The sequence below is a fragment of the Perna viridis genome, chromosome 3 (assembly GCF_037379345.1).
Source record: "Perna viridis isolate PV_CMFRI_1.1 ecotype Kerala chromosome 3, ASM3737934v1, whole genome shotgun sequence".
Taxonomy (NCBI): domain Eukaryota; kingdom Metazoa; phylum Mollusca; class Bivalvia; order Mytilida; family Mytilidae; genus Perna; species Perna viridis.
Genome location: NC_142447.1, coordinates 13,720,689 through 13,732,841, shown reverse-complemented (window position 1 = coordinate 13,732,841; position 12,153 = coordinate 13,720,689). Strand labels below are relative to the sequence as shown.

At 31.9% G+C, this 12,153-nt stretch overlaps 1 protein-coding gene across 1 annotated transcript in view; it reads left to right on the top strand.

The window, feature by feature from the left end:
* LOC148621088 (VPS10 domain-containing receptor SorCS3-like) overlaps nt 1-12,153 on the top strand; it is a 51,358-nt gene that overhangs the window by 20,567 nt on the left and 18,638 nt on the right. Inside the window, exons 9-16 of the mRNA XM_088575128.1 lie at nt 241-411; nt 2,213-2,368; nt 5,012-5,185; nt 5,508-5,605; nt 6,767-6,874; nt 8,285-8,402; nt 9,660-9,799; nt 10,336-10,455. Of these exons, the coding sequence (XP_088431254.1) occupies nt 241-411; nt 2,213-2,368; nt 5,012-5,185; nt 5,508-5,605; nt 6,767-6,874; nt 8,285-8,402; nt 9,660-9,799; nt 10,336-10,455 (1,085 nt within the window). The remainder of the gene's footprint in view (nt 1-240; nt 412-2,212; nt 2,369-5,011; nt 5,186-5,507; nt 5,606-6,766; nt 6,875-8,284; nt 8,403-9,659; nt 9,800-10,335; nt 10,456-12,153) is intronic.

The window sequence follows — 12,153 nt, the reverse complement described above, 5'->3', positions numbered from 1 at the left end:
TTTCCAATTTTTGTGTGCATGAAATCTTGATTTTTCACAAATTCTATCTCCCCTCCAACTTCTCTTGCTTCCCTTGGCATTTTAATCTGTTTATGTCCCCATCCTTACTTGAAGTCCTGGACCAGTCCCTGTATAGCCCAAACCGTCTAAAGTTTCCCATTTACAGTACTGCCAAGATCAGCATCAGTATCATATTGACTCAGTTTGTTACTAAGAATTTTTTCCTACTAAATTTTCCAGGATTTCCACATAGTTGACACAAGTGAACATCAAGTCTTTATAGCTGCAGACCATAAAGAAATGGTGGTCAACCTGTACCTATCTGATACCAAGGGCCAGTTCTATGTTCCTGCACTACAGAATGTTGTCAGTATGATAGAGGATCCATGGTTAGATGTAGATTTATATCAGGTATTTCTATACAGTGAAAACTGTTAAGTAGCACTCCAGCTAAGAGTCATGCAAAATGTAATACATGGTTGGAAAGCCTACATATTTTTATTTTTGATGTCTTGTTTAAAATGCTTTAGTAAACAGAATTTAACATTTGGTTTTTCATATAACTCGTGCTCATAGGAGATAAAAATTGTATAGAATGCATTGTAGAATTCAAAAGTAAGGGAGGTAACTCTTTAAATGACACTCAAATACAATAGAATCTATTTGAATTTCAGTGTTTATAATCGCCTAAGAGCAGGCAGATTTGAATGAATAATTACACATTTGATAATATAGACCCATAAAACAACTTAATTACAAAAATAAAAATATGTAGCCTTTTTTCAGGTGTATCACATTTTGCAGATTTTGCATGATTCTTACAAAGACAGCTACTTAAACTGAATCCTATTCAGTTTTAAGTATTTGTACAGCTTAGGCAAGTGTTTCACTGGTTTAGAATGGAGGGTTTTGCTAAGATTCCTATTTAAGTATGGTTTGGTTAAGTCAGGTTTCTGTTTTATTCTGAGTTTAGTTTTGACAGTCACAGGCATGACACAGGCTTTGGTTTAGACAGTCACTGACTTACACAGGCTTTGGTTTAGACAGGTCACTGACTGACAAAGGCTTTGGTTTAGACAGGTCGCTGTCTTGCACAGTCTTTTACTTAGACAGGCTTTTGTTTTATTCCGAGCTTGGCTTAGACATATCACTGACTTACACAAGCTTTGATTTAGACAGGTCACTGTCTTACACAGGCTTTAGTTTAGACAGGTCACTGTCTTGCACAGTCTTTTGTTCAGACAGTTGTCTGTTTTACACAGTCTTTTACTTAGACAGGTTTTTGTTTAATTCTGAGCTTGGCTTAGAAAGATCACTGACTTACACAGGCTTTGGTTTAGACAGGTCACGGTCTTACACAAACTTTGGTTTAAAACGGTTTCTGGTTTACTCAGAGTTTTGCTTTGATTTTCACTGTGTAATAGCTTTAATAACACTCAGCATTCTAGATGGCATTTTTCTGGATTTAGAAAATATACACAAGATGTTTATAAATCAGAATTAAAGGATACATTTTTGATGTTGGTAAACTATTATTAAACCTATAGAGAAAACTGATATCTGAATGTTTACTCAAACACCTGCAAAAATGTTAGTACTCTTATTTGTACTGACACCTGTTTTTGTTTATATGTGATGTAATATAATCTATTTATAAAAATTGACCGACTATCTATAAGTGCACCTCAACCAGAAAAAAAAAGTATGCGTAGTATTTGTTCTATTTGAATGGAAATTTAGCTTGTATTTAAGGTTTTTGCTTATCAAAGTTGAGGTAGGAATATGATGACACTATTGATTGGTAGTCTTTCATTTGCTTATATTCTTGTGATTACTTAAGATTTGATTCTTCATTAGAACATTATTACAGAGTAATTGAATCTCATGCTTTTGGGTCTTGAGACCTCCCTATTGCACACAAACTAATTTAATTTTTTAAACTCAGTCACTGACTCAAATTTGCATGTAACAGATATGGAATGATAGATAACTGACTATTAATCTCAGCAGCAAAATTTCAATGAAAACAAAATATGATTTCACCATATCCTTTTAAAACAGAGTAGCAGGTGATTAAGAGAATGTAGCTCTGTAATAAAGTATAAAATCCCTCAACAATTCAAAAAACACATTTGAACAAATAATAACAAGCACACTTTTAATAAAAAAGTCATTGGCTTTTTTAATTCTATAATTTTACTATAATTTATAGGTTAAAGGAGTACAAGGTACATTCATAGCCAACCAATATGTAGATCGTGAAGATGGCCAAGTTCTAGAGAAAACTTATATATCATTTGACAAAGGAGGGTCATGGTCTCGCATTGACGTTCCTGCTGAATCTACATTTTTATGCAACGATTCTACAGTAAGAATAGATTTAAGGAACAGTAGAGAATAGAATGGATATTTAAGGAATGACTGTTATATTTTGTCGGTCTATGAAGCAATAACATCAGTCATGTGGTACACACTAAATAACTGACGTAGCAATCACATGGTAAACACTAGACCACTGGTAACAATCACATGGTACACACTAGACCACTGGTAACAATCACATGGTACACACTAGACAATCTGCTTAGCAGGTTATTTTTCAAGCGTGCACCATGGGCATTGAGGTTATTTCGAATAGACCAAAAATTTAAAGGCTAGAAACCACTAATTCCACTTCCCATAGGCTTCTATGCTAATTTCACAATATTCAATGGCTTCTCTGGACTTTACCTTAACTTTAACCTGCAGAAGACTATATATCAGCATAATTCTACATATGTCAATTCACAATCCTCAGAATGGGATGTGGGGTTAGCAGACTTGCAGTGCAGTACTGGCCACCGGAAGTGAAGTGTCTATGAATAGCATGGGAAATCCCAGTGTTTTCACAAGATAGGGGTATATTTAGAAATCATTATGGAGATTAGGCTTCACATCACAAGAAGCAAAATGCACCTATAAAATGTACAGAAATGTTTTTCCTTTCAGAAACTGTTTAATTTTTTTAAATAAGATGAGAACTTTTTTCACAGCACTATGAGGAACAGGGGTAATTTCTGTGTAGGACTATTTTTGCATACGTTCCAAATGCTCATTGGTTGAATTGGTGGTCTTTAACCTAAAGAGTCACTTTCTGTCTTAGAAAAAATAAATAACTATACAAGTATTTTCCTATACACATACTGAATGCATTTGCAAAGTTTCAGTGAAATGTGACAAGCACTTTTTTAAATATTTGATTTTTAAATATAGGGTAACCAAGTTGTGTGAGCAAAAAAGTGACAATATTCTACCATACTTAAATGCATTAAATATTTGCAAAGAACTTTTTCTGACTTTTCAAATAAAAAAAATCAATCACAACTTGTTTTTTAACAATATTAATAAAGAGATAGCCTTTAAAAGTAATCATTTTCTGAAAAATTGGTCTATTTTTTAAACTTTATGTCTGACATGCATCCCCCTTTTTCTTGATCACATATCAAAAACTCTAAAACTTTAAATTTTCACAAAAGGTGACATCTTTGGCTTTAAATTTGTAAATACAGTGTTTTCACAATATAACATGACAAGTAAAGGGCACCTAAAGCAAAAAAAGTACTCAAAAATGAATTTTCCATATTGCCATAGGAAAATGCTTATATGTCCTTAACTGCAGTAATGAAAGTGAGTTTTCCTCATTTCTAATCAAATTTTTGCTCAAATTTACACAAAACTTGATTTCAAGTGCTGATTACCACCATATTTAGGTAAATATAGCCCTCAAAGTTAAATATTTGATATTTTTACTAAATTTTCTACACTTTTCACAAGATAAGACATAAAATTCAGCCAAAAAGACCAATTTTCCATAATTTGGACCAATAACTTAAAAAAAAATGCATATTTTGAAGGATTTTTGTAGTGTATTCCTCTCATAGCAAAGTTTACAAGATCTTCAAGTAGTTTAAAGCTATTCCAAGATACTTTTCATTTTGCCATGGCCTCAGCTTAAGGCTAGAAACCACTAATTCTACTTCCCATAGGCTTCTATGCTAATTTCACAATATTCAATGGCTTCTCTGGACTTTACCTTAACTTTAACCTGCAGAAGACTATATATCAGCATAATTCTACATATGTCAGCTCACAATCCTCAGAATGGGATGTGGGGTTAGCAGACTTGCAGTGCAGTACTGGTCACCAGAAGTGAAGTGTCTATAAATAGCATGGGAAATCCCAGTGTTTTCACAAGATAGGGGTATATTTAGAAATCATTATGGAGATTAGGCTTCACATCACAAGAAGCAAAATCACCTATAAAATGTACAGAGATGTTTTTCCTTTCAGAAACTGTTTAAACTTTTTAAATAAGATGAGCACTTTTTTCACAGCACTATGAGGAACAGGGGTAATTTCTGTGTAGGACTATTTTTGCATACGTTCCAAATGCTCATTGGTTGAATTGGTGGTCTGTAACATAAATAACAGTCATTCTGTATTATTTAAGTATCAAGTTTCAACGGATAAATCATTAAAAAAAATTTGATTACATCACAGTCATTACAAAATGACGGATGAAATTTGTTATCCAATCAGAATCAATGATACTTCTGATACATGTATTAAATTATAATGAAATATTGGAAATATTGAAACTTTGGAATAGCGTTAATTCATTGTATTGTTTCAAGTAGACTGGTATTTTCTTTAAGTATAATTGATATTCTACCAGGGGTCAATCTCCGACAAAAATATGGCTATTTTTCTTGTGTCATAACACATTTTCTATTTCTCCAAAAAGAATAATGTTGCAATATCATGGCAACATTTGATGTATTCTACAGGAAAAGGTAATAAATTGAATAACAAAATGTTTAATCTCAATGAAAATCGTAGGGTTTTGTCCAGTGAAGATATTATTTATTTTGATTTTTTTTTTGTAGAATTGTCATCTACATTTACACATGAGGTACAGTAACCTAATGTTTGGTATACCAATATTATTTATTTTGATTTTTTTTTTTTGTAGAATTGTCATCTACATTTACACATGAGGTACAGTAACCTAATGTTTGGTATACCAGATATAGTGTCGGAAACTGAAGCCCCAGGGTTGATTATTGCCCATGGGTATATTGGAGAAAAAGTTTCCAAGGAAGCACATGTGTTTATAAGCAGAGATGGTGGTCTCAGCTGGAAACAGGTATTACAGCAGTAAATTATTCTTTTTTTTTTAGTTTTGACTTTGGTAAAAATTCAATATTTTTTCTTGTTACCTTGATAATCCCTTCAACGTTTTGGGAATAAAGTGTTGATAACCATGAACCATGACTGCTTGGATAAAACTCATGGAAAGAGGGAATAAAAATTTTGCATCCGTTGGTATTTATAGAAGTTATTCATAAAGCTCTTTCCTTTTAAAAAAAAATTCTTGGTGTTGATACATCTATGTGGAGACTAGCAACTTATAGTTAGATATATTCAGTATTAAAAATGATCTTATTTTGAGTTTCTATAATTTTTAGGCACCTTTTGATGGATGGTATAAAGTAAATATACTGGACCAAGGTGGAGCGATTATTGCCATTGAACACAACAGAACTCAAGTTACCAATGTTGTTCAGTGAGTTACTGGTAATTTTACTCATAGAAGATCTAAATGTTGTTCAGTGAGTTACTGGTAATTTTACTCATAGAAGATCTAAATGTTGTTCAGTGAGTTACTGGTAATTTTACTCATTGAAAATCTAAGCGTTGTTCAGTGAGTTACTGGTAATTTTACTCACAGAAGATCTAAATGTTGTCAAAAATTAAATTAAAATACAAACATTGTTCATTCATTCATTTCTTTATTCACTCTAAACAGGGATTATAAAAGATGTAAATTTTGTCAAAATTGAAGTTACCAATTCTATGTTGAAAATAGCAACGAATAATGGAGGAAATCTATATAATAAATAGGATAATCAATTGGTTATTGTGAATAACCAAAATATGATCACTTGTGCCAAGAACGTATTAAGACTTAAATTTTGCGTGGAAAAATTTTGTGCGCACTTGCTAAATAAAGTTTAGGCTTTCTTTGGCACTCATGATCATATTTTGATTATTTACGTCTTTCCAATTATTTTACAGTCCATATAAAATTCAGACACGCCTATGGTAAAGTGATTCATGGTGTAGAAAAACCCACCAAACAATGTTTTTTTTCAGGCTACATATGCTATACATTCACATAACAAAAATCATTTCTGCATTCAGTCTTGCACTTTTTAGAAAATCATACATTTATTTCCCTCTAAAATCAAGAACGATAACTCTTGCAAAATGCCAATTTCAAGTACAATCTATATTAATTTTATCTCAAAAGCGCAACAACCAAATGAAAAACTAAGATTTGTTATGTGATCAGTAACTGTTTCTGAACAAGAAATTTAACTGAATTTAGTGGGATTTTGACTTCCATGAATCACCTCCTGTCTGATTTTTAGACTGGTACTTAATTATTCTATTAATGTTTGCTTCATAGTGTATTTCGTACTATTTGTTAGATGATTACGAATTTAAAAGGGCACAAAAGTACATTAATTGGAAAACAAATTGGATGAAAATTTCCTGGTTTACATTATGAATTGCACTTTGGTCTTAAAAAATGAAATTGCACATAGTAATATATTGTCGTGGTTCACAGTTATGAAGTGTAAAAAGAGTTTTTATAGTTATTTTTTTGGTTCCTATGACAAGTTTTTTCAAAACTGTTAAATGTTCAGTGTATACATTTTAGTTTTTCCTGTGATGAAGGAGCTTCTTGGCAGTCACACACATTCTCTCCAAATAAGATGTATGTAGGTGGAGTACTTATAGAACCTGGTATATCTACACTCATTGTCAGGTAGGAGTCTTGATGAATGTCTTTGACTAAGATAGTCATGGGTACACCCTGTGCCCCTTTCTGTATGTAGGTGGAGTACTTTCAGAACCTGGTATATCTACATTCATTGTCATGTAGGAGTCTTGATAAATGTCTTTCACAGGGATGGTCATGGATACACCCGTGCCCCCTTTCTGTATGTAGGTGGAGTCCTTATGGAACCTGGTATAACTACACTCATTGTCATGTAGGAATCTTAGTGAATGTCTTTCACTGGGATAGTCATGAATACACAATGTGCACCTTCCTTTATGTAGGTGGAGTCCTTATAGAATCTTGCATATCTACACTCATTGTCAGATAGTCTTGATGAATGTCTTTGTTTTGGACATCTATGGGTACACCATTTGCTCCCTTTCTGTATGTAGTTGGAGGTCTCTTTAAAACCTGGTATATCAACCCTCATTCTCAGATAGGACTTGATGAGTGTCTGACTGAGACATCTGTGGGTACACCTACACCCCTTCCTGAAAATTGGCAAGAAAGACTCATATGTGACACATAAAGAACAGTATACATTTTTTTTCAAATATACAAACATAATTATGTTGAACATTTTTCAACAAAAAAATTAATCTTGGTGATTTTTTTTTTTTATTGAATGATGAATTTATTAACAGTAACTAATTTTTGAACAAGTAATACAAGTGGTACATATCTCTGTAAATTTAAAATGTGTGGAGTGTGGCATATTTGTTTGTTTCTGTCAGTTTGTCCTCCTCAAAGTATGTGCTTTCTATACCTCATATGTTTAAACATCAGATTAAAATGCAGTTATCCAATACAATGCATAGATATTTTTCAGACATTTAACACTAAGACCTTTGAGTTTCACTCAGAATAAATAAGCAGCTTAGGTACTTGCTTTAACACATGCAGTTATACTGAGCATCACATTCAAGGCTAATAATATACATTTTTGTACCAATATACCTCAAGTCAACCAGAGTAGGTATCAGATAGGTGTGCAGAAATGGGTCAGGGAAGTGAATTGAAAGTGAAAGTAGATTTTAAATTGAACTGAAATTAAAATATGCAGTTCCTAAACAAAGAAGGGATAGATAAAATTATTTACAGTATTTTCATCTGTTGTGCTTTGTTATTATTTTTAAATAGACAACCGTTTACCTGTCCTATCTTGCTCCTTTCAGCTATTGACCTTTTTTTCAATGACTACAAATGTAGGAAAATGTATAAGTGTGATGCTTCATTGTAGTCTGTGCCTAAGTCTCATTAATTAAGACATACATGTATATTTTAAAAAATCCCTTGAGTTGATGTTTCTGTAATCCATCTTTAAAACCTGGTTGTATGTAGTGGTCAGGGTGCCTGTTTTTCAACACAAATGATATGTGTTCTTTATGTTTTCAGTGTGTATGGAAGGTTTGCTGACAAATCAGGGAGACAGATGGTTAAACTAGATTTCTCCTCTATTCTCTCCAGAAAGTGTGACCACAATGATTATATTACCTGGATACCTGTCAATAAGGTTATTTTTTTTTTTTAAGAAACGGACGGGGTACTCTACAGGTCCTGTAACCACAAATTATTTTAAAGGGGGTTATATGAACAACATATTTATTGTACTTTAATAGTGCAAAAGTTCAAGAATAACAGTTTGCCTCTTGCTTCTTGGAGCACATTATAACCCCTGGCTATATTCCTGCGTGTGTCTGACATTTTGTCATTCAATTCAATTTTTGCGCAAAAATCTCAACTCCTACTAGACAGATTGATTTCAAATTTGGTATGTGGCTTTGTAAAGATTGGGCATATGTTGTAATCACAAAGGTTCTTGGTTGCTGTTATCAATTTCCTGTTTGAGTAGGGATACTGTGAAAGTACTTTTATTAGTAGGTATCAATTTTCATGGATTGCAGAAAAATTGTTGGTCCGTGCATTCTTAATTTCTTAGTTTGATATTTCCCACAGTATAAATGAACAGAAATATATGTTTTGGTTGGGAATAATTTTGTGGTTTAAGTCAACCACAAAATCCATGAAAATTGGTACCCCATGAATATAAGTATTTTCACAGTATAGCTAGCACATGCAACTTCTTGTTGGTTTTTGTGTCAAATCTAGAAATTGAATACACAAATGGAATGCATAAATTAGTGTAAAAACTATACGTGTTGATTAGTTGAAATTTAAGGCAAGTTTTCATAAAGGGATTTTTTCCATAAAACTCTTACACATTCACCATATCCATTCTCCTATTATATCTTGCAATCGGAACAAATTTGCCATTTTCGCTACACTAAAAAATAATCTTGAATGCAGAAAGGAGAATTTCTTCCTTAAAAATTTAAAAAGTAGTTCTATTCCACCAGGTGGCACTAATAAATTAGTTAGATAACACTAGAAATAAAGAACAATAACTCTTTCAACAATTTTTGCATATAGTGAGGAACTAAGAAAATAAGTAATGGTAAAAAATTCAACAAGTTCAACCACAATTTTATAATCGGATTGGTCAAATTCCGTATAGATTTTTCCCCTAGTGCTTCCGACGTTTTACTTTTGTGTAACAAGAAAGACTGAAGAGTTCTGACTGATAGCTTCTGTAAAAAAAAAACCAAAAAAACGAAAAAATAAAATGGGGAAATCAGAAAAAAAGCCATTGAAGTTACAGTTGGAGTACAATTTGTGCACAATCATACATTAGTAAATACTTTATTAACAATTTTTTTTGGGGTGTCAATCAAAATCTATTTCACAACATAGTTAAATACTCTACTTGCAGGCAAATAACAAAAACTGTATTTTAGGACAGACAATTGAATACCAAAGAAGGAAACAAAATGCCAGATGTTATAATGGCCCAGGTTTCAAAAGACTACAGCCAACATCATTGTGTCTTTGTGCAGCTGATGATTATGAATGGTGAGACTGTAAAGAAATGTGTTAAATTAAAAATGACATTGTGAGCTCTGAATTGATATGAAACTATAAAAGATTGCATTGTGAACATTAAATTATCATAGACTTGTAGAACTGAGATAAATATGTTGAAAAACTTGTTTGGAACTATGAAAACTGACTATCCCTTAAATTTAGAAAAAAATGAGAAATCTATATTTTGGTGTTGTTTATTTATTTCATTTTTAAATTCAAATTAAATACAAAGGTTCAAGGCATTTTTTTCTACAGAACTTTAACCAGTCTCTTTTTGAGCATTGTTAATGGATTTTTTAGTATTTCACAATTTCTTACCAAGCATGTTTCTATAATAAAACATTTTAATTGGTGTATTTTCTTGAGTTAATGTAAGTTTTTGTTGTATTGCTTAATCCTTCAAAGAAAGTACTTAACAGCATCACATTTTGTAGTAAAAAAGACTACTAGTGCATACAAAATTTTGCTCAGCTTTCAATTTCTCACTTTCTTATAATTACCTGTATATTACATACTTTCTGTAGTGATTATGGATATGAGCAGGAAGATATCAACAAGAGTGTGTGTGTAAAGGCTGCTTGGTATGATGAGTCTAAAATTAACCATAGATGTGTGGAAGGAGAATTCTACATTAGAAGTCAAGGGTAAGTAAAAGCTTAGAAACAGTTTATTTTAAGGGGGTACACTACACCTAAGGGAAATAAATCAGTAAAAATCAGCAAAACATTTTATATTGTGATATTCTGATATCAAACTCAAAGCATCTTAGTGATTATAAGTTTCATTGTTGAAGTTACTGTATGTCCATTGAAATTATTCCCATGAAGCATGTGCTTAAAATTTCTTGTGATTTATATATTTGGCTTCTCTTATCAAAGTAAAACACTGAATAGAATTTCAAGAAATTTAAACAAGCCAAATAAATTTTGGAGAAGATGTTAGGTACCCCCTTAAAAACACTTTTTATGTCCTCATCTTCCTAGGCATTAAGTCTTTTATTAGTCCAATATCTGTCCAGCATTTACACTTTTCACAAAAAATCAAAATGCTTCCACTAATTTTGACGAAACTTTTGTGAATTGTTTCTTTCTTTTAAGTAGTAGTCTTTGTAAGAATCATGCAAAATCTGTAAACATGTGATATACCTCAGAAAAAGGCTACATATTTTTATTTTTGATATTAAGTTGTTTTATGGGTCTATATCATGAAATGTGTAAATATTTATTTGAATCTGCCTGCTCTTAGGAGATAATCAACATTGAAAATCTAATAGATTCTATTGTATTTGGGTGTCATTTACAGAGTTATCTCCCTTAATTTTGAAATCTTCAGTGCATTCTATATAATTTTTATCTCCTTAGAGCATGTGGTATATAAAAAACTGACTGTTAATTTCTGTTTACTATGGCATTTCAAACAAAATATCAAAAATAAAAATATGTAGGCTTTTCACCCAGGTATCACATTTTGCATGATTCTTAGCCGGAGTACTACTTAATGTAATTTTGCCTTTGATTTTTATATTTGGAGTAAATGACAAAAATGTGATATGCATTGTTCAGTGGATGATTATATTTATACCCCACACAACAAATTTGCGAAGGGTATAATGATTTTTGGTATATAAGTTCACCATGAGAAGTTACAGGTCAAGTTTAACTTGTTTCCCTCCGATGATTTTTACTGAAATTGGGGACCTTGAACAGCAAAATTCACAAAAATAACAGTTTTCCGGATTTTCTTTCTAAACACTTGCAGATATTGACATGATTTTTAGTATTTAAATTCACAGTGATAAGTTAAAGGACAAGGCTATTGTTAGTTTTGCTGCAATGATTTTTACCAAAATTACAGGCCTTGAACTTAGCAAAATTCACAGAAATAACAGTTTTCCAGACTTTTTTTCTAAATGCTTGTAGATATTGACATGATTTTTGGTATATAAATTCACCATGATAAGTTACAGGTCAAGTTTATGTTTTGTTCCGCTCTAATGATTTTTACCAAAATTACAGGCCTTAGCAAATGTTCTAAAGGCTTGCAAATTATGACATGATTTGCGGTATATAAATTCGCCATGATAAGTTATAGGTCAAGTGTATGTTTTGTTCTGCTGCAATGCTATTTACTTTGGATTAACTAAAACTCAAAGAAATCACAGTCTGGAGTTTTAAACTTCCATTCTGAGTAACAGAAGTTTGTTAGCAGATAAAGGTCTAAAGCCTAAAAAACACTCTTATTCCTTTTTTTTTTGGTGTCCTTCTACATGTATTTCAAATTTGGGTGTAATGGAAGCAGAAAATCTGCCAAAAACAGTAAAGTTAGGAAAAATGCCCGTTTTC